Source organism: Stegastes partitus, unplaced genomic scaffold, assembly GCF_000690725.1.
Source record: "Stegastes partitus isolate 25-593 unplaced genomic scaffold, Stegastes_partitus-1.0.2 Scaffold886, whole genome shotgun sequence".
Taxonomy (NCBI): domain Eukaryota; kingdom Metazoa; phylum Chordata; class Actinopteri; family Pomacentridae; genus Stegastes; species Stegastes partitus.
The window spans coordinates 174,446-198,032 of NW_007578617.1; the positions used below are offsets into that span (position 1 = coordinate 174,446).

The following is a 23,587-nucleotide window of genomic DNA, read 5'->3' on the forward strand; positions in this document are numbered from 1 at the left end:
AGCACCTGTCATATCAGGACCCTTCAAGCCGAAGACCTACAATATTAAATTATAGCGAGAAACCCAACAAATCCAAAGATCCCCTGTAAGGAAGAACCCTCCTGAGTGGCCTGACTCAACAGGTCGGGTAGAGAGAAGAGAGAGAAAAGAAAAGCAGTGTGTAAGAAAACAGTAAGCACTGGACAGGTTGGTGAGGCCAGTAACAGCAGATCAGACATGTGTAGCTACCTGCAGATAAGACAAAAGACAAACTGAATGACATGCAAAAAAGGTTTATAGCTGTACGGAGAGAGAACCTTCAGGGATGATTAGATGGTGGTCTTAGCTATGAGCTTTACCCAAGAGGACATTTTAAGGTCTAATCTTAGCTGGTTCTACAGGAAAGGGGCCCGATAGGCTGAAGGTTCTGCCCTCAATTCTGCTTTTGGAAACTACAGGAACCACAACCGTGCCTGAGAGCAAAGTGTTTCTGTTGGGGTGATACAGCACAACAAGGTGCTGAAGGTCTCTGCATGTCAGGAGGAGGATTTTTAATGTTGATAATATTGTGTAGGTGCCGTCTTGTGCTGCTCTGACCCACAGTGACCTGAATGTGGAACCTCTGAAGGTGTCCTGTGGTGTTTGGCAGCCGGTCCTTTGGGTCCTGTGGGTTGTGGCGGCTCTGTGGCTCAGTTTGAGAGGTGGGTCAACACCTCAAGCTGCACCTTCTTGTGTTTCTCGAGCCGTTCCTGAGCAGCTGGCTCTTAGGGGCTGTAAGGTGGGTCAGTGGTTAGCGTCGTTGCCTCGCAGCTAGAAGGTCGTCGGTTGGCGTCCCGGTGAGGACACCCGGGATCTTGCTGCGTGGAGTCTCCATGTTCTCCCCGTGCAGCGTGGGTTCTCTCCGGGTTCTCCGGCTTCCTCCCACAGTCCAGAAACATGCTGAGGTTAATCGGTGATTGTAAATTGTCCGTAGGTGTGAATGTGAGTGTGCTTGGTTGTCTGTCTCTAAGTGTAGCCCTGTGATAGACTGGTTACCTGTCCAGGTGAACCTGCCTTCACCCTGAGTCAGCTGGGATAGACTCCGCCCCCCACGACCCTATATGTATAGATGATGGATGGATATTCTTTACATGATTAAAGCTGGATTTAAGGAGTTATTTACTATAGCTGCAGCTTTATGCTTTGTTCATTTTGAAGTCTGGGTCATCACGACCAGAACCAGAACCTCTGACTTGATGATTGATTACTTTTACGTCTAACAATCAAAAAGACAAAACCTTTCCTAACTCTGACCGTCCTCCTTTGACTCGGCCACAAAGTATATTAATTTAGGAGAGGAAACGATTGAGGGCACCGCATTGCCTAGAATAACATTTATGTTTAATTTGCCTATTCACAGAATAATGTGTTTGTTCAGGTTCTTGAGCTGTGCTTCTTGGAGGCTTCACAGAGGCCACAGCTCTGCTGCCAGCTTCAGCTCAGTCCGTGTCTGCATTCCTGTGCAGCAGCAGCACGACGGCCACATCGCTCTGAAACACATCACGCTCACTGATGTCTAGAAAACACAACAGTGTGCTGCGCTCACACGTTGGCATCGTTCAAACCCCCAGTGGAACAAGTTTATGTTAAAATATTGCAAAACCAAATAAAAATCATTTTATATGGTTGTACTTTAGGCTTGTGGAGATGAACGGTGCCAGGCAGCGAACAAAGTCTTCCTTTGTGGTTTCTGCAGATGTTTCGGTGCCTGAGCTCAGCGTGTATAATTAGAAATAATCACTTAGCCGAGCTTCATGTCGGTGGAGTGTGAACTTTCCACGTTTCTGTTCCTGAACAACACCGGGGTCATCCTGGGACCGTCGCATTCGATCCAACCAGCTGAGGGACAAAAAAAAGCAGAGCAAACTCGTGACATTAGGTTTTGGTAATGTGCATAAACACAGCTCCCATAAGAACATATGAACGGCTTCTCAACTGCTCCGTTTTTCAGCACCAAGAAAAATAATATTAATAATTTGTCCTTCAAGCTGTTTGAACAACAAGCAACAACAAACGTGTTGGAGCTGCTTCTGAGGCTGAGCAGCCTGTAAACACAGACAGAGAGATGGCTGTGTACACTGGAGACGATTACACGGTTTACTGGTTGCAACTGAACTGCAGTGAAATTAATTAAAATGAATACGAGCAGCGAGCTGATGAGGAAAATTTAAAACAACCGTGGATCTGAGATTTTGACAAGAAAATAACTTTCCAAACATTTAAAGTGAATACATGTTTGTGAATCAGTAATTTACTAAAACATGTTGCTGAAGGCGACACCAAAGAAAGACCAATAAACTAATTCACACACACCTGAAAAAAGGTGAAGAAGCAGAAGAAGGATGATGTTAAAATGAGAGCGAGTCTCTGGAGCTGATGACAACCAGATGAGAGCATTAAAATGCTGCACATGAGAGCCAGAGGGAGAGCGAGCAGGAGAGGGATCAGATGTGGACGGGAGGAGGAGAGAGAGCTCGAAGACAGACGGAGTGAGATGAAGATGAAGGAAGTGTGCGGCGGGATGTTAGGCGAGGCTGCAGATGCACTTTAAAGGTAGAAGTGCACGCCGGCAAAGCAGGAGGAGAACTCCAGACCTCTGCCCAGCCTCAGTTACATGAAGCCGGTGATCCGACCAACATGCTGCCCTGGAGGATGGTTATCGTCGGGCTCTTCTACTGCTGCATCAGGACAGGTGTCGCACGATGTCCAAATACAGGTAAGGTCTGAAGTGGAGCTGAGGGCAGGATAGCAAACAGTTGGGTTGTTGCATGTGCCTTTCAGACACAGAAGTAAACAGAAGAATTAAATGAACTTACTTTCAATCCAAAATCCTGACTTGTTATGCAGTCATGGTTAAATGAATCTTCCTTACCTGTACTGTAGGTGATTTTGTTCATTTTGTTTACATGCTCAAGCTCACAAAACAATATTATCAAGAGAAACCTAACAAATCCACAAACTTGTAGCTCCAATATATCGCTTGCAGAATGTTTTACTTTTATCCTCGTCTCGCTCCTACTGTGGACTCAAACATCATCTGTTTTTAATAAGTGACTGACCGGGGTCATACACTGATCTGAGCGAGGGAACCCTCTCTGAATAATAAAAAGCACACTGCCAAGATGTTCAGACCACCTCGTGCAGGAGGATTCTTAATGACGTGAGATGTTTTTGTGACTTGATAAAGACTCTTGCACTGTTTCAGAACACACTACAGAAGGAAGCAAATTAAACTAATGAGCAGCAGTTCTGGTGGTTATAACAAATATCTGGTTTTGGTTAAGGACACTTCTCCAGCGACAGGAAATCAAAATTCAAGGAGCGCGTCGTCATAAAAATCTGGAGTCATCAGATTCTTTTTTGGAAGGTCAGCTGCTGAACACATGAGCTCTGATATGATGCTGCATTATTTCTGGCTGCGTATAATTTTTATTTTTTTTTCCAAATAATTACCTTTTACTGCCAGGTGGAGCTGCCAAGCGTATAAAGTCGCCCAGCGGAGGTTTAAAGGCAACACGAAAACTCGTGATCTTGGTTTTTCCTCACTTTTTGAAATCACAGCATGGCTTCCATCAGCAGCTCATATGGGCCTCGGTATCAGTGAGTCCTGTACGACTGCAGGCTGGCTCAGGCTATGTAGTCTCCAGATATAACAGGACTGCACCGTATTTATTAAGTTCTGGAAGCAGCTGGACCAGGTGTGTTTAATACTGATGAAATATGTATTCCAATAAAACTGGTCAGAGGAAGTATCCACGTCCTTTTACATGAAGGTGTGTTTTAATGCACAAACATGCATTAAAAAATTCAAAAGTACACAATGTACAGAACAGGCTCGTGTAAATGTTGTCCTGTAACGGATTATATCATTATTTTACACATTAATGTGTAAGTTTAACTGTATTGTCGTGTTCGGTTTCACTGGAAGTCATTATTATCCTATACAACTAAGGTTTATTTTCCTTATAGGAATAATTTCCTGAGTTTTAAAACAATTTTAATATATTTTTTTAATTTTTTGATTAACCAATCATGTGGCAATAGTTAGAAATACCTGTTATAATTACAAAAAGCCCAAAATTACATCTTTGGAAAATCCAACCAACAAATCTCAAAAAGTATCACAAATAAAAGAAAATATTAAAATAATTCAGTGTAAATGACCCAATTCTCACACTTGAGGAGTCATTTTTACCCATTTTACAGTTTTATTTGCAAAAACCTCCATTAGTAAAGTTCCTTGTGTCCTTATTTACAATCAAGTAGAAGGAAAAGACAGAAAACACTCACCAGTACCTCAGATTTGCACTAAAGTACAGTGTTTTAGTTAAATCCCACCAGTGATAATACATGTGTATGCTATGCACGTTAATACGTTTTATGGAAATATAGATTCACATGTTTAATCTTGGTGATTTAGGAGACTTGAGAAAAAGTTCTCCTGTTTAACAATGGCAGCCCTTAGTGGCTTTATTGGGCCTTGACTGATGGAGATCATTATCTAAACATTAAGACCAAAGTGTGGGAAAGATTTGAGTCTATTAAAACATCATCTTGTTTCACTTGTTGCTGCTGAAATAAACAAACAGGAGGCTGGGAGGGGAATAAGTTGGCCTTTGCTTAGATGACTCTGGCCTATTAATGAATGTTTCCACACATCGGTCTCACTTTAGTCCATCTAAATGTTCTGAACTGTTTATGTGACTCATAAACAGCCACCACCACTTGTCTGTATGTTTCCCCTTCACCTTCATTTCCTTAATTTATCCAGATTTTTTTACCCTCTAATAAAACCAGCCGATGATTCTGGACTGTAAATGAAAGCAGCCATCCAAATCTCTCTCTGGTCTTCATTTCTTTGTCCGAGCTAGAACCATGGCTCTGTTATAAAGTCAGTCACTTGGTCACTGGGTAAACCCCGTTTCTATCTGAACAACTGCTGGACGGATTCCCGACGCTGCAGGCTAAAGTCATTCATGGCCCTCAGCGGCTGACTCATCGTTAAGCTAATGACACCGCCTGACTTTCGGACCATCATGTGGTTTCCTGTAAACTGTCTCGGACTTTCATTTGGTGCAGGTTTTCATCCTTAACTTCACATTTAGCTCCATAATTCCATCAAAACACTTTAACACTTCACATTTCCATCAGCCTCAACTGGACTCGTCATGAATTCTGGACATGTTTTGTTGGGCTAAATGGGTTTTGAGCACGGCAAAGGACCATTTTGCATTGTATTGTCTGTTTAAAAGCATACGGGTTATATGTTTTCATGCTCTAATGGTAAAGCTCGTGAGCATGATTTGATGTTGTTGTTACCATCCTGGTCTAAATGCTGACTTTAAAAGATGCTGTGAGACTGTGGCCGACATCCGAAGCCCGTCCACCGCTTGCTGAAATCATCTGGAGCCGGTTGTATGATCCATGTGCTGCTCCGCCTTTGATTCCTCTGCCGTCTTTGAAGTCAGAGGTCCCGTCTCATTGTCTGCAGACAGAAATCGTCTGTAGGGTCAGAGATCGCAGAGTTTGAAATGCTCATCGTAGATTAAGTGCAGGATGTCCTGCTGTGGGCTGGACGAACCTGGTGCTCACATGTTCCACAACATCAGCAAACCCTGTAAAAGCTGCATTTCATGGTGCCTAACAGGGCCCATTGTGTGCTCGTCACACGGACGTCCAAGGATTTCAGGCTAAACGGATGAAAGTCTTTTGGGTCCAGAGCAATAAACTCACAAGACAAACGCATGTAATAAAACCTAAAAGAAGACCTGAGGTAATGAAAGTACTCTTGCTTTTGTAGGACCTCTAATTCTTACTGTGTGTCTCTTTACACACCAGCTTTATTCCCAGCTGCGAGCAGAGTAAAGAGAGGAGCACCAGCAGCGGTGAACCCGACCTTCCACAACTCCTTCGAGGATGTTCATCTGTTGTTTGAGGTGAAGCAAAAGTACTGACTAGAAACTAACAAACTATCTAACATCGAATGGGCACTTGGAATAATGTCTGGTTTCCTTTTCACCGCGTAGATCCTGATGGCCGGTGTACAGTTTGAAACCAGCGGAGCGTTTTCAGTCAACGATGCCGAACTGGCTTCCCTCCGAAAGACAAGAAACCTGGACGTCATCTGCGAAGACGTCATTCCCAAGAAGCTACCGGACGTGTCGCGGCTCGTATCTGACCTTTCTAATCACACCTGTCACCTGGACCAGGACGACTTCGAGCGCACCCTGTTGACTTTGGTGTACACAACCCAGCAGATGGTCACTTCCAGAACCGAACACCACAGAGACGCGTGGGCCGAGTCTTTTGTCGGCTTGTACAAAGCCATCAAGAAGGATCTGACACTGACAGACTGAGTGAACGCCACTGATGCTACAGAATGGGTCCATATTGAAGTTTAATATGTACATAAGAAAAACACTTTCATTTTTATTTAGAAAAATCCATTAATATTAGTCAGTAGTCCTGATTTGTGCACTGAGGAAACGTTGCATCTTGTATGCTGGCAGGCTGTGAGGAGCCTGAGAGGAAAGTCCTGTCAGAAACAAACATGTAAAGTGCACAAACACAGTTATTAAAGTATCGACTGTTACAGCAGAAGTCCAACATGAGGTACTGTATGTACATGAAACTATGTATTGGATCTGTATGTTGCATTAAAAGTCATGGATTTATTTACATTCACATGTCTTGTCCGTGTTTGTTCTCTAGCACCTGCATTCAAACTGATAGAACATCAAGTTTTAAACTGAGGAAATCACAGGTTATACTCAGAGTATGTTCTGTGTGAATACAGATTACTGCACAGGAAGCGAGGAGTGGGGGCGGGGCTTCAGCACATGTCAGCCGTCTATAATCAGCAAATATCAACTCATCAATGTCATCGATTTAAAACAGGTCTAATAGCGCCTTAGCGGAAGTTCACGGTTATTTAAACACTTTGCACCCTGATGTTACAGTACAGTGCCGTCGCCACAGGACCCGTGGTCCAAACTGAGCTGCCTTTGATGGTATTGTTTCAGGAAAATCCCCCAAAACGGCACGCTGGAGCGCCGACGCTGCTCACAAACTGACTCCAACGATGATCTGTGCAGGCTCTGGATGTCCCAGTGGCCGTTTAGGCTCCAGTGAATTAGTATCCGCTCCACATCCGCTCAGGGAGCTGGGCATCCCGGGAGGGCAGAAGGGTATGTACCGGCACCAGGAGGAAGCAGACAAGTAAGCGCTGAGGCCAAAGGGGAGGTTGTAGACTTCTCCGCTCTCCAGCGTGTTGCTGGAGTCGTCCTCGTGAGCCTTGTTCCAGGCCAGGATGCCTCGTTCATGCTTTGATCCTGTTGGACACGAGTTAAATGTGTTAGAGCCTGACTCGGCCTTCATGCTTCATCCTGACTTTGCTTGTTTGTTCTTAATGAAACGTGGGAATGCCGTATCGAGCTCCACAGATATTCTTTGTACTTGGATAATGTTTCTCCAATAATATAGATTTACATTACATAAGCCTTTAACTCTTCATACGGTGGATATCTGATGGATTTTCAGTCCAAGTGTTTTCTAATTCCACCACCAGCAGCTACAGACCTGCTGGAATAAAAACTAAAGAATAAAAAATGTTGCTCTCAGGCTACAAGTGAAGAAAACAGAAAAGCAGAATTATTTTTTAAATATATTTCAGGGCTTTTTTTATAGTTCAGTGTTGTAACTGGTAATGTTTTCTGGTATATTTGCTGAATTCATAACCTTTAACCACATTTCAAAGGGACTTTGTGTCCTTCTTTGGACTAAATTTCAAAATTAAACCATTGCCAAATATTTAAGCATTTTCCAGTCTTATGCTGCGTTTAACATCATGATGTAATTCATAAACATAGACAAGAATGTGGAGTGATCCATCCATCCATCCATCCATCCATCCATCCATCCATCATCTACAACCAAGCACACTCACATTCACACCTATGAACAATTTACAATCACCAATTAACCTCAGCATGTTTCTGGACTGTGGGAGGAAGCCGGAGAACCCGGAGAGAACCCACGCTGCACGGGGAGAACATGGAGACTCCTGATTTAAACATAACAAATAAAACAATGATGTGATGACATACCTGGGATAGTGTTGTCCAGTATGAAGCCGAAGAAGCCTCCAACAAACATACTGGTTGTCAGAAGGACCTGCAGCACCTGGTCAAGCTCCACCACACCTGCATGTGACATCATGCACAGAGTTAAACCTCTGTTTAAGTGATATGAAAAATGCAGATTATATAAGATATTGATGCACCTGTAGAGATTGCTTTTGGATTGTTTAATATCCAGTTGGGAATGACCAGACCGGAGAACATGGAGAAGCCAAAGATGAAGATGTTTCGAGATGAATTCATGTCTGCGTACTAAACAAGTGGTTGGAACACAAAGAAAAACAAATTAAATGTGAATGCCATGAACAGATGTGCCATACCTGATGTTTTAGGGTGCGTACCTGCAGATTGGAGACTCCTGCTGCAGAGATGACGCCAAACATGACCATGAACATGCCTCCTATCACGGGGGACGGGATGGTGGTGAACGCAGCGCCTACTTTACCGAACACGCCCATCACCACCATCAGCACGCCGCTGGCCACGATCACCATACGACTGCCCACCTGCAAACCACACGGGGAGAGTCTCTTAACGTCGTCTGTTTAAACCATGACCTGCATCTGAGAGCTCAATGCATTGAAAACATAAGACACGCAAACAGACGAAACACAGGCAAGCTAAGAAAACATCATATGCAATCTGAAAACGTGTGCAGTGGTTAATGCTACAAAGACAGAAAACAGAACCCAGAACTAAAACATGAACCGCAAATCGCTCAGACTATTATGGAAATGTTTCCAGGGGGATACGGGACACGTTGGCAGGAACACGCTTGTGGTTGCCATGGTGATATGAAGGCGTTGTAGTCAGCTGTTCAACAGTGGTGTTGGAGATTTAGCTAAAATTAAATAAATAAATAAATAAATAAATTTTAAAAAATTAAAAGGAAAAAAGAAAATTAAATAATTCAAAATAAAAAAATAGTTAAAAAATAAATAAATAAATAAATAAAAAGAAAAGAAAAAAATAAATACAAAATTTAATAAAAGTAATTTTAAAAAATGAATTTAAAAAAATGTAAAAAGGAAATTTAGCTAAAAGACTTGTTTCAAACCCTGTAGCGTTTCTGGACTGGGTTTTTGTTTTGTTTTTTCTGAATGCAGCTTGTGTTTCCCTAAAGAATCCTCTAGTTTTAAACCTTCTTCATATTGTGCTTTTGTAAAATGCTGGAAGACATATAGTGAGCAATGTCATATAAATATAACATTTCCAACATGAAGCTGAAGAGTCAAATACATTCTGAGATTTGGGCAGCCTGGATTTCATATACAACAAATCTGAGAAACCAATAGTGTGGCTGGTGTGCTCGAGCTGCAGCAAGTAGGGAAGGATTACATAGAGGCAGGTATTTCATAGAGCTGCACATTCTAGAGGAAACAACAGGATAGAGTTACATCTGAGTCATTTTAAGGCAGGAAGGGCTTATTTTCACCAAAAAAATCTAAACGTGTATTGTTGGTATACAGAGATTAGATTTTGGAGTTAAATCAAAGACTAGAGAAGGACTTCAGCAAATGAGATCAGTTTACCATTCTATTATGAATTCTCAGTGTTCCATACTTGTAAAACCTCCTCCTCACCTTGAACAGTGAGTTTTATTTATACAAGTCCATGAGCCAACCTATGAGTGAGGCGACATTAATGCACATGTCCAGTTGGCTGCACAAAGCAAACGCAGAACCTTAAAAACCTTTTTGTGCACCCACCGGATAGGCAGTTTCCATTTGAGTGCATATGCACCACCTTTAAGTCCAGAGTCCAGTTCTCCAACACATCCAGTACGTTTAGCTCAGCCTCTATCTAAATCACATTGTCTTACCTTTGTTATCCCGAGGGCTCCAACATTCTCACTGTACGACGTGGTGCCGTTTCCGGTACCCCAGGCACCGGCCAGCAGGCAGCCTATCCCCTCGATGCCAATGCCCCTGTTGATGGCGTGTTTAGGTGGCGGTGGGGCTCCAGATAGCCTCGCACAGGCGTGGTAGTCCCCGACAGACTCTATCATGGAGGAAATCACTCCAGCCAAGATGCCAACGACGCCCGCTAGGCTCACGGTCGGCATCCCCCACTGACCTGATTTTGAAATCAACCACGAAGAAACAGGAAATTACTCAGTACACACAAGCAGCAATGGTTTATTACTAAACTCCCACCCAAAAAATAACTTTGGTAATCCCTGTTGTCTATATCCAAAACCTGGTTTAGCTCATTCAGTAGTGCAATGCAGGTCCATCAGTACCCAAAACCTTTTCAGAACTATCACCATATCATTGCAGTGGGTGGCATGTTCCATCAGAGCAAGAAACATTGGCTTTATAGAGCAGAAACAGTTCACCTGTAGTTCAACAGAACAGCTTCTAAGGGAGCGGTCAGGCTTTGGACCCACTACAAACACTCAGTGGGATTGAGTGACAATAAAAAAGAGAAACTCACCAATGTTTCTGCATTTTCTTACCTGGGTATGGAAACGTGAACCAGGGAGCTTGGCTTATGACGTCTCCCTTCAGATCGGTGCGAGCCAGGTACCCGTACTGGTCCGGCTCAGTGGGCAGCACGTTGTAGGTGGTCAGAAGGTAACAGATGAGCCAAGACAATGTGATGCCAAGCAAGACCTTAAGACACGTAGGGGGGAAATAAAATCACATTGGTTGTCTTCTCAGATGATCTTTAACATTAAACATATGATTGTTTTGTACGTACGGGGAGGATCTGAAAGACGTAGACTCGAGAGGTGTGCAGCTTCTTATCCTTGCTGTATGTAGGAAAAGGCACTGAGATGTGACGAAGGTACTGAGAGAACAGGATGATCAGTGCTGTGGTCCTGTGAGAGAGACAGGAAGGAAAAAACACAATATAATATAAATTCACAGCAGGTCTCACCATCAGAAAGAAATAAAGCAATTATGCCGGTTCCTGGGAAAGAAATGTGTAATAGGCTTTCCTCCCCTGACTTAAGATAAACACTTTACACAGATTTCCAGAGTATTATTATTTTTTTAAAATCTTGGCTGTACTCCAAGCAGGAACCAAAGTAGATTAAACATAAACTGTAGGACACGATAAGCAAAATGTATTAAAATGGCACGACCTCCTGTCTGCAGAGATCTCAGCCGAACCAACAGCCCACTCTGTTGCTGTCTAACACTTACAGGGTTGTATTATGTGGAGCAGGACCAGAACTTTAGACAGAAAATATCATTTAAAAACAATATAAATCTCTGCAGCATGATGAGTCCATAAAAGGTTTAGTCAGTCCACTCACATTGAAGAGATGCCCCAGTGGTTGCCAGCGCTGCTGCCGGCCGAGTCAAACAAGGACAGGCCGATGAGGGAGATGGTGGGAGCGATGGTGAGCGGTCCGATGAAGCGCATGAAGAGGCCGATGAGGCCCGAGAAACCGACAAACACCTGGAAGAGGGAGCCCACCATGATGGATCCCTGCAGCTGGAAATAAACGCGAGTGCATTAGTAACGTCAAGGCGGTCTTCTCACAAAGGCTTCTGCCAGAACTTTGCACATCATCTGCAAATTAGACCTTGGTTGGAAAATCCATTTATGGTACACTAACATCAGGGTTAGACTGAAAAACTGAGGCCATGTTTCTCTGAAACTATGGAACTTTCCTTTAAGTCCATCCATCATTCCACCGTCCATATGTTGAGCTGTAAAGCAATCCAACAGGTCTAACCCACTTCCAACCTTCAAGTGCACAATCTAAAGTGCTCTGATGTCTTAAACTTAACAAAGCTATTCACCTCTTCTTGTCACAGGTATTCTGACCAACTATGACCGTTACATGTTTTAACCATTAAGGCAGTTCCAAGGACTCGTCATAATCCTGCCTTTTAAAAACCACATGCATGTAACTCCCACCCATTGAATTAACACTGTCTCAGCTACCACAACAACTGCAGCTCTGCATGACTAATGTTTTAATATGCCTGCGCAAGGACTGTTCAAGCAAGAATAAAATGTACACACATGATATTAGCATGCTTAAAACAACGAGCATGTCCCAGCACAGTCACCAGGACTGATGCTGGTTTCCATGAACAGACCGTTTAAAACATTCTTCATCGTGTAATTAAAAAGAAAATCGTGCTGCTCCAGGTGCTGACTCAGGTTCAGTGAGTTGAAAGTTGTGATTAAAAAGGTGAGTTTGCTTACTGCTCTCATTCGACTCTGCCACACCTCCGTGTAGTTTGCGGAGGAGGTGTTGACCAAGCTGGCGTTCTGAGTCCAGGCAGGACATGTCCACTCTGGCATGGACAGCATGGCCATGCAGGGGGCCAGCAACGTGAAGGTGCCCCCTTGGAGAATGGGCAGTCTGGTGGTAAAGATGGTAAAAGACATAAACAGACAGGCAAGGGGTGGGAAGGTAGTTAGTTTAGTATGATCGGTGCAGTTAAACTGATTTGCCTTTTAATGACCTGAACAGGTAAGAAACAGAGTTCTCAGGAATCTCTCGTCTATATTTCTTTCAATCAAATATGAGGAAGTGGCTAATTTGAATCATGTGAAGACTGAGAGTCGCTCTCTAATTAGACAAACCGGAGGTTAAGTAAATTAAAGTAATATGCGATGCAGTGATCCTCATCATGCTGCTCGCTTCACCGTCAACAACCACCATCACACTGCAGCTGAACCTCAACTTTCCAGCAGCAGCCTGAGACTCGTGGGGATTTTAAAGACACGCAGCCAGGAAATATGTTTTAATGGGAGATAATAAGGTTTTCATCCCAAAGGCCCACAGATAATTAACATTGTTTGCTTTTGGTTTGCCTGGAACGGAGCGCCAACAAACACACCGACTGTTGTTCCTCACAGCTGACTTCCAGGTAATTGGAGCAACACAAGAAAGCATCAGTGGTGCTAAGCCAAGAGAATGTGGGTTTTGTAAGAGCTGGATTCCGAACATAATAAGATGGAAATTCCTCAGCTAATCCAACTGTGACACCGATATTCCTGCAGGCCCAGAGTGCATACATACAATTTAGGTTCAGAGCTGCAAAACATGGTTTGAGTTTGTGGTTCTCCAGAATAAAACCAGGCGCTGCGTCGTGTTTATTCTCCTGTGGATGCGTCACCTCCAGTGTCAGAGCAGCGAGTTTCCATTCTGGCGTTCACACAAGACCTTCTCTGGTGCTAATATTAGCTCGTATCATCGTGTTGTGTTGAAGTGAGCATGAGGACAGCCAAATGGTGGTTTGTCTTGACAATGAGAAACAATATCAAGATGTACTCAAAAGCATCTTAATGCAGAAACTAAAGCTGCTTGATGCTTCATCTTCCCGGTAATCCCCTTAAAAGAAGCTGCGTCCTCTAACCAGGAGAATATTCCATTGTTCACCACACATGCTAATTTTGGCAGGACTCACAGTTCGAAAAAGGTTAAGAAGAAAAGCTGAAGGTTTGCTTAATAAGAAGGAAGTTAATTCCACTTTAATGCAACCTCCTGTACTGCTGGATTACAGTGTGAGAGCTCAGACTCCCACAGCACCAGAAAAAAAAGCAGTGAACTGATAAAACTTATCCAGATAATTAATGTAAATCATTGTGCAATTAGACAGAGTGCAGGCATCTCTTATTAAACCACACATTTTACACTCCGGCAGCCCACAAGACAATTAATTACTGCAGTCCTCCCACTCGTTAACGGGTTCTTCTCTCTGCTTCCTTACCTGATGCCGAAGGTAACCTGCAGCAGAGTGCAGATGCCGGAAACGAAGAAGATGGTGCTGATGAGGTGGCTCTGCGTGAGGCCGTCGTGCTGCAGACACAAGCCCTGAGACAGGATGAGGGGGATGGCGATGATGCCTCCGAACGCAGTCAGACAGTGCTGAGGGAGCAGAAAACACATCAAGGGATTCACTTCATCTTTGTTTGAGATACACATTGGAGAAAAAAAGCAGATAGAAGCACCATCCTGGACGTGACTGTAGGCCCAGGGACATGATTGAAGTCCGTAGATTCAACTGAAGCTAATTTCACAATCTGGCCTCCATAAATCAAACCGTCCGACCAAGCGTGAAGGAAACGTCCAGCAGATGCTCTCATGTGACACTGTGGTCATGTTTGCATTGTTATATAACATCAGAAGCCACGCTGGGAAACAAACTCATGATCAAACACGGGCCTGAACGCGGCCTCCTGCTGACGTACCTGGATGCCTAAAACGATGCACAGGTACCAGGGAGGGACGTCGGTCACGCAGTACGCCAGCTTGTTGCCATCTTCGTCCAGAGAGGAGTCCAGTTCCTCTCCTCCGTCTGGCAGATCACAGAAGCGTCCTTCCAGCTTTGAAGGAAAGACAGACGGATGGATAGGGTTCAACTAAAGAGCCATTTTAAATGATGGACTCGGCAGCAGTCTGTTCAAAAACATTAACAACAGAGCGCTTCAACATGTTGGTCAACTGGGTTCATTATGAAACACCCGTACATTTACCTGTCTTGACAAATCCCAGTAAGAGAACGTGATCAGATGCTTTTTCTTTAAATGGCAGCCATGAAAATAAACATTTTATTTAGCTTCCTGTTTAATCAAATCATTACAGGGTGGGATGAAAACAAGACGCAGTCAGCTCAGCAGCAGGGCTAAATGTCTTAAAGGTTTAAAACACTTTCAGGGAAAATCTTTTATTTATTTCACAGAGGTAGAAGCATCGTTCCATGTCTCCTCTGGTCCAACAGTGGGACGCTTATCTGTTCAATAATGTGGTTTTAAACACGGAGGAGCAGGAATGTAAACAAGAACATTCCTCTGTGTCCATGACGCCACTTTCTCAGCTTTTCTATCAAGAGTCAATTATTAACAGAGCACCTATTTCTGCTCTGACGTTAGAATGATGCAGCACAATAACACATTACTCTGATATTTCTACTCTGACATTATTTAAAAGTAAAATAAATCCATATGTGTGACTCACAGGTGGCTCACAACGATTCTCCACTTTGGAATCACATGTAAAGTCCATGTCAGGTCTGTGATCGTCTGACACTCACCGCAAAGGCGTAGTTGTCGAGTCCATTACTTTCCTTCTCTGGAGTCATGTCGAGGCTTCAGCCTATTTGTTCAGGTATTGAAGTTCTGCTGAGGAGCCAAGAAAGAAAACTGAAAAAAACATCAGTGAGAGAGGAGGGAGCCGACGGAGAGGACCGGAGCATCGGATGGAGGGAGGACGGGGCTGCTGGGAGGCGGGAGGACGGAGGAGGGGTGGGCTGGGCTGGACGGACAGCCGCTATGAAAAAGTTCAGACATGAGACTGCAGCTCTTGTTGATTGAAATGGAGACCCAGCAGCAGCTCATGTGAACCGAATTACAGCAGCAGCAGCTGACTGACCGGCACTTGGCAGGCAGGAGATACTCTGCAGTCGCTCTGCTGTGTTTTAACCTCACAGGGGAGGCCTGAGAGATTATACAGCAGAGGACAGGGTTAGAGTACAGGGTTAGGGTTAGAGGAGCCGAGGGAGCAAAGCTTAGATTTTCACTGTTTCAGGAGCAGTGAAGTCGGATATCTGCAGTCAGAGGTGCTCAACAGTTAAAAGCACAGTCCTCAGCCTGTGTGAGGCTGAGTCTTTTTAATTTCAACACCAAACATTTGCTTTAGGACCTCTGTGACTCTCACGAGCTGGCAAACCATCACCAAGTACAAAGCAGTTATTGATGAATGCTATCCTGTAAATGTCATTTTCCAGTTCACAATGCAGCTCTGTTTGGCCTCAAATCATTCTAAATGAAATTACATTATTAGTCTAAATTAAGAGTTTGATAGCAGCCACCGTCTCCGTCATTAAGATAATGAAGATGGCCTTAAAGGAGTTCATATGGCTGCAGAGGAAGCTCCTCCTCACACCGACTGCATCTGTATGTGGATCTATGTTCATCTGCATCCTCTGTCATGGGATTAATGTGCATCTCTCCTCGTTATAAAAGTCAGGATCCGGGTCACAAAGGGGGCGGGGCTCTGGGATGCAAAGAAAAAACCAACAGATGGCGGCGCTTCATTAAAGATGAGAACATCCCTACAGTGGTATCATACACACACCGTACACCCTCAGAGGACGGAGACGTCTGGAAAACGCTTCGTAATAATCCGTTTAATTGTTGTGCAAACACTTCACCCAAAACCACAAACGTCAACAGGCTTTGTTGTCACGGCAACCTTTAGAATCGCTTCTGAGTTATTTCAGTCAGGACCAGTGATGCAACCACCCAGCATCACAGCTAGAGTTTAATTTCATTCCAAAAACGTTCCAAGAAAGTTCCAAGTGAACATTTTTCAACTATGTTTTTGCCTCAGGTTGGATAATTAAAGTTACAGGTGACAACGTTACCAGAATGTTGTGCTCTGGCGTTCTCAGAACTAGTTACACTGAGGGCGTTCTTATTTGTCATCAGGGAACATTGTGGGAACGTTGTATAGATTCTGTAATGTGTTTCCTCAACAACATCCCCAAAACATTCTCAGAACATTGCGGGCAGAATGTTCCACCTTTGCTAGTATATTACACTAGAAGACTGTCTCATAAAGAACATCTGGATAACATCTGGAAAAGGTTTTTTTAATATTCGTTTGAGGACGTTCCTCCTTTGTTATCATGGAACATTTTGGAAATGTTCCACCTTCAGTTTATCACATTACAGGAACGTTACAAAACGTTATGTTTGAAAAAACACACATCTGAGGTCTCGATAACATCTGGAGAACATTTTCTGAACGTTGCATCGAGAACCTCCTTCCTTCCCGACACATTATAGAAGAACGTTCTAATATGAGTTCACCAAAACATTCTGAGAACATTGCAAGCAGAATGTTCCACTTTTGTTAATAAATTACGTTACAGGCATGTTTTATTTTTAAAAAAATCACAAATCATGTGAAGCCTCAATAACATCTGGAACGTCCTCTGAATGTTGGTGTTAAAACATTATAACTTTACAGGAACATTACTTAAAATGAAAACGTTCTTAAAATGTCTTTTGGAACATTTGATTTAAAAATAAATAAATAAATCTTGTAGATGAGGTTAGCCAAGGCTGTGAGACTGTTCCCTGGTAGCCAGTGGGAGGTTGGAGGAAAAAAGAAAAAGCACCAAACAGACGAGTTGAAAGAAATTGAGCTCACATGAAGCAGCAGCAGCAGCAGCAGTGAGGAGCATCAGAGGGGCATCATGAGGTCTGCTCGCTGTGCATGTGACTGTGTGTAGCGTAGGAGGAGGATTCATCACATGCCAGGTAGTGAGGCTCAGAGGCCGGGGGCAGGATTCTGTTCAGATACCTCATTAAAGTGTTAGAAGAGCAGAATCATTGTGTTCATACTCATGCATGTGTTAAATGAGCACTCAGTTAAAGACTTTCCTGACATAAACCGTCTCGGCGGATGTTTGTCTAATCATGAAACAACTTTGCGTAGAACGACTTTTCTGTCTTCCTTACTTGGTGAACTTCAGCCTAATTGTTCACCACGTCAATCACATCAGAGTTTTTGCATCCGACTGTAATTCGGAGGTGGGTGTGTGTCTGAGAGATGCCTTCATAATCTAATTAGCCGAAGGTTGACGTGCAAATCAATCACTGAGAGTACCGGGAATCTTTTACACAGTAATCTGCTGCACATGTTGCATTTAAAGGTAAATGTGAGCAAAACAAGAACAACTTTTACAGGACTCTGATTTCCCCGTTCACTGTGTACAGTATACTGTATACTATATACACTGTATACAGGTTATATTTAGCATTTAAAGCTTTACATGGAAAGTTTCACCTTTTTTTCATCACAATTTTTAATCATGGTTTCGTGACATTTTGTATTTAATATTTTTCTTATTTAGTTTTCCCCCAGGGATCAATAAAGTATTTCTATTCTAGTTTAACCTCTCAAGAGATGGCGTTCACATGCGTGGACGTCACATTTTGAGTTATATTACCACAGTACTTAATTAAAAAAATAAATATATATATAATTTATTTTTATTATTTTATTATTAATAATTTGTTTTCTTTTTTCTACTTTTTTGTTCTTTATATTTTTTATTTTCTTTACTTTTATAATAATAAAAAAATGCATATCAAACATGAGATCAGGTCTTAAGAGATTAAAAATTAGTTTTCAGATACTAATGTTTGACATCTTTATGAAGAGTCATAGCAATACTATTTGTAATATCAGAAAATGACCAATACTTTGTTAATAATTCAAGACAGTGGATGAAAACATTCTTTGCTATAAATGAATTTACCATCACAACCAGACACTTTTATGTCACATTAATAATTCAACATCTCATTATAACAAGTAAATCTTCTCCCATTGTTTTGGACATCTTGTGATGAATGATGTAAAGCATCAGGAATCCATTCCACTTGTGAGTCAGACTTGAAGAGTTGATCATTAATCATTTCTCATCGATTAGTTGGAGGAACGTGACCCGTCTGCCATCAGAACCGGCGGTTCCGCTCCATTAGGAACCATCTCCTGTCCTGGACTAAACTCTGTGAAGCCGATCAGGTTAAACTGGACACTGAAAAATGTAGAGAAATAAACTTTAAAATGGCAAAATTAGACAAAACTGTAGAAGCACGCTCAGATACAATGAGGTCAGTATTCTGACTGCTGGGGAGCCAACCAGGGACACAATCTCATTATTCATAAAAAAGAAGAAAAAAAAAAAAGCTGCCTGAGTAAAACCAGTTGATCTTATCTCCTGCCCCGCTGTATCCTGTGACCTGCTAATTATACCAACGAGGCAGCTTCAGGTTGCATAAGCTCCTGTTTCTACACTCAAATCACAAACTGTTGCTCATAATCGTATTTTTTAATCACCGTATCTGAGGCTAAGTGTGATGAACTGTCAGCTTCTCTTTGTTTATGTGTGGATTTGATTTGTTTTATCAGTCCTACTTATGAGTCCAGAGCCAGAATCCCTGCAGGCCTTACGGGACAAAATATGGGTCACAACACAAGTGAGGTAGAAAACTTTTCCCTCTGCAGGGCTCATGTTACCGTAATGTCTGGACTATAAGCCTCTGCTTTTTTCACACGCTTTGAACACTGCGGCTTAAACAACGATGCGGCTAATTTATGGATTTCTTTAGTGAGCAGGAGGAAGATGCAGACAGCATGAGTGACTTTTCCTGGTAGGCTGCTGTAGTTTTTATTTTCTTAACCAGCCGTGTTACAGGCACCGTTCGGAAAAAAACTTTTACGGTATTTGTGTATGTTACCGGTACGTATTTAATTAAAAGTTTAAAAAAATCTTCCTGTGTAGATATCATGTGTTCCAAAGGGGACACCTGCAGCTTACAGAAAAGTGTGGCCTGTATATATATGTACACATGTTTTTTTATTTTTAAAGTTAGTGGGTGCGGCTTATATTCAGGTGCCTCAATAGTCTGGAATTTACGGTAACTGTTGTGTATGAAAATATAGAATTTTCATTCTAATTTATGTTCGTTGCCTCTGAGTAAAAGCTAAGTCCTCGGTATTTGTTGTGACGACTGCAAACCGTCCTCACTGTAACTGAAACACTGAAAGAATTCTGGACTGGAGGCGTTAAGTTTGAACCCAGACAAGGACTTCAGTATTTCTGTTCCATCCAGCTTTATTCTTGGACGTCACCACATCTTTGAGGCAAACACTGGCGTGTTTACTCTGGCAGCTTTATTTACTGGTTACAGTTTTTCCTTTTGAGCGCTGAGCTGAAGGATTAAGTGCTGATAAAGTTCTCTTACTCCTTAATAACCCGTTTAAAACCCGACTCAATTAGCTGGAAGATGCATCGTCACAAAGCTGAGAGTGGAAGTGCTTTTCTGAGCTTCTTAGAAGCTGACTTTTTAGAGATATATGATTAGACAGACAGGACTATGATGTAATGCTGTAGGTTCTAAACAGCAACCCAACTCAAACAGAACTTAAAATGAGCTCCACCAGTAAACATGCACATCACTGCAGCAGCAACACGCTGTTCATCTAAAAACACCAGGCGTCATAAAACACTGACAGGAAGTAGTTTACTGCAGAATGAGTACTTTTACATTTAGCTGACAATATCTTTATATTTTATAAGTTTTGTTATTGCAGGACTCTTAATGTCGTGGATTATTTTAATAGTGTGGCATCAGCAGGTGAATTTTAAGGAAAGCATCTGAATACTTCTTTCACAAATGAGCATGAATAAAAAAAATAAAGAGGATTCTGGTTGCATTAAGGGAAACGTAGAATTGTCAGAGCACAACTCCATATCATATATAGAGACGAGGGGAGGTCGAAAAGTTTGTAGAACAGGCAACACAAAACTTCTTTACATTCAGATTTAGATTTGCTTTATTGTCACTGCAACGAGTACAACGAACAGAAAGGTGCCTGTCAGTGCAAAAAATATCTAAAAACTTTGTAAACAACTATACACAACATAATATAATATATATATATATATATGTGTGTGTAAAAAAAACAACCTCTATATATAAAGATTAAATTAAATAATAAGCTCAAGCACAGTGGATACTGCACAGAGGTAGTTGCATATTTACAATATATTGCACTTATTATAAAGAGGCACAAACATATCTACACAACCTCTCACTGGTTCAGACATCAAGTGAACTCGTCACAACACATCTGTGTGATCCTCAGAGACATTCTGAGTTGATGACCATCGAGCGATGATGGGAAACCAAAACTTTAGCGACAGGGCAGCAATAAAGTTCCCCACAAAAGACTGGCTGAAGTACACGGTGATAAGAGTCCTGCCTCCACATCTGGGCCCCTGTTTAGAAATTTGAAATCACATTTGTGTGGAAGGGCTGCAAGGTGGCGCAGTTGGTTAGCACTGTTGCCTCATAGCTAAAAGGTCACCGGTTCACACCCGGGATCTTCCTGCGTGGAGTCTCCATGTTCTCCTCGTGCAGCGTGGGTTCTCTCCGGGTTCTCTGGCTTCCTCCCACAGTCCAGAAACATGCTGAGGTTAATTGGTGATTGTAAATTGTCCGTAGGTGTGAATGTGAGTGTGATTGGTTGTCTGTCTCTAAGTGTAGCCCTGTGATAGACTGGTTACCTGTCCAGGTGAACCTGCCTTCACCCTGAGTCAGCTGGGATAGGCTCCGCCCCCCATGACCCTAGTGAGGATTACGTGGTGTATAGATGATAGATGGATGGATTTGCATGGAACCAGATTTCCTGATGATGATGAGCTCAAGGCTGCCACAGAGGCAGATTTTAAAGGTGTAGACAGTCTGAAGGACAAATGGGTGCATTAAAAAAATAGTAAAATTCATTGTCTGTGTGCTGCAATAAATACATATATACATACCTCGTTCTATAAACTTCCTCGTATCAGCCTCTACTGGTTCTATATTGACCAATCCTGGACTTTATAATAAATGAAAGACTTCTTTTAAATGATGCCATTAATGTTTTAAAGTACACCAGCGTTTTCCTTTCTTTTCCTTCTTTACTATAATCCAGAAAGACCTTTTCAGTGTCACATCTGCATGTTGTGATAACCAAACACTGAGGAGCCACCACCACTAGATGGCGACAAACTCTTTCCTCCTGCACACACCACCAGGACTTATGATCAACTGGTGTTCCCGCTGCTTCTGAGAGGTGAACCGGAGTGTGAGAGGGCATACTGAGGCCAAGGTGATAAAGATTAGCCGCGCCATAAATCAAGCGATAAGAAAGAGAAGCAACAATTTAAATAGGCTTTACAGTTCAACATTATCTAGGTGTTAAACAAGCTGCAGAACCTCGGAGGTTTTGTCTGAGTTGGGTCTTAAAGGCAGGAGTTTGCTGGTATTTTGGTATTTCACTGAAGGAAGTAAAAGCTCAGAGCAAAGCAGAGTTCCATGAAACTTTGTGAGTGAAGAGCGATGATGTCAGGAGTTAATTCCAGTGAGAACAACTTAAACAAAAAAGCAGAATAACAAAAACACAGAAACAAGAAAGCGTTCAGACTAACGGATGCTGATTAACAGGACTTCCTAGAAGCACTGCTGCCGGTCGCTCCTCCTCCTCCGTGATGACCATGTGATGCAGGTCAAACACAGGCCGACAGCAGACGAAGGACGACCATATGTTCTGGCACCTTGCAGAGTGCAGCAAAGATCTGAGAGGGAAGAAACCTGAGAGCAAAACTTTCCTCAACCCGAGAGGAGGAATCTCCACCAAACTCACGGGATACTCCTGACTCACTCATCTCTGCCAAAGGACGAATCACGACACGTGTGCTGATGGCCGGGGATAAACTGCTGGAAGTGTGGACGAGAGAAGACACAGAAACAGAGTCCTGCATGGATCAGGGAAGGCAATCTCAGCCGCGCAAAAAAATACCACATTCGATTGAAGAAATCCTGAGAAGGCCCACATGCATCAGGAAGGAGAGCAGAGATCATCGTAGCTGCTCTGTGATCAGAGAAAACAGCCGAGTGTCGAACCAGCACTCGTGTACAGGTATGCTTTTATTTTAATAATCAGACCTGAGATATGTTTGGAAGACTCCAGTTAATGCTGAGATGTTCTCTCTGTGAGTAGAAGCTCCACAGATGAAGCTGCTGGAGGAGCCTCCAAAAACCTCCACAGGCTGCAAGAGTGAGTATTAGAAATGAACACAGAGGAGAGAGATGAGTGAACTCGCTAGCATCTTATGTTTAATGATGACAATTCCCTGGTTCTAGGTCAGAGGAAAACGAGGCAAACCAGGGTCACCTTCACGCCGTTCCAGGTGCAGGAGCTGGAGAAGGTCTTCCAGCAGACTCACTACCCCGACATCAACACCAGAGACCAGCTGGCCTCCCGCCTGCACCTCACAGAGGGACGGATACAGGTCGGAAACATGCTGCTGCTTTATGCTGTAATGCTTGATGCCGTTTTGGGTTTTTTTTTCCAACAAGAACCAGCGTGGGAATATCTTGTGATATTTTATAACGTGTAGCGGTAAATACTGCAATAACTATATCTTGAAATGTGGGAATATTCCATAAAGATAAGAGCAGTTCTCTTTATTTGCACAACTTGAGCCTCGTAAAAGCTTCATCGCCACTTTTATTGAAGTTTACTGAGTTTGATCAAATCAGCAAACACTAAACACAGCTGATTTATTGTCCACTTTTCTTTTTATATGTAACCAGAGTGAAGTAAAAGATCTCAAATATCAGTGGAGCAAGAGTAATGGTCTTTGGACAGATGCTTACGTAAGGCATCACCTCCCAAATCCTGGATGATAAGATTAGGCAAGACTAGCCCGTCCTGTCCTGTACAAAGAATAAATAAATACACATAAAATAAAAAATAAAGCTGAGAAATGGTTCATTATTTGATGTAGAAACTGAAAACAACCAGATGAGAGTTGACAAAATTTGGACCAATGCAATTATAAGTTAGTTGGAGTTAGTTTTCACCAAGTGTTGACTTATTGACAATAAAA

At 42.6% G+C, this 23,587-nt stretch overlaps 2 protein-coding genes across 2 annotated transcripts; one reads left to right on the plus strand and one right to left on the minus strand.

Annotated features, from left to right (window-relative positions):
- The first annotated feature begins 2,655 nt into the window (after positions 1-2,655).
- LOC103365864 (protein FAM180A-like) lies at positions 2,656-6,698 on the plus strand. Its single transcript, XM_008293417.1, has 3 exons — positions 2,656-2,734; positions 5,857-5,954; positions 6,045-6,698. Exons 1-3 carry the CDS (start codon positions 2,656-2,658, stop codon positions 6,372-6,374), a joined length of 507 nt encoding a protein of 168 aa, XP_008291639.1. The 3' UTR covers positions 6,375-6,698.
- On the minus strand, positions 6,428-15,306 carry slc23a4 (solute carrier family 23 member 4). Its single transcript, XM_008293415.1, has 12 exons — positions 15,164-15,306; positions 14,322-14,456; positions 13,841-13,998; positions 12,327-12,486; positions 11,422-11,603; positions 10,860-10,980; positions 10,615-10,771; positions 9,979-10,232; positions 8,498-8,662; positions 8,300-8,408; positions 8,124-8,219; positions 6,428-7,349 (listed from the first exon to the last, which is right to left on the minus strand). Exons 1-12 carry the CDS (start codon positions 15,209-15,211, stop codon positions 7,081-7,083), a joined length of 1,854 nt encoding a protein of 617 aa, XP_008291637.1. The 5' UTR covers positions 15,212-15,306; the 3' UTR covers positions 6,428-7,080.
- Positions 15,307-23,587: the final 8,281 nt, after the last annotated feature.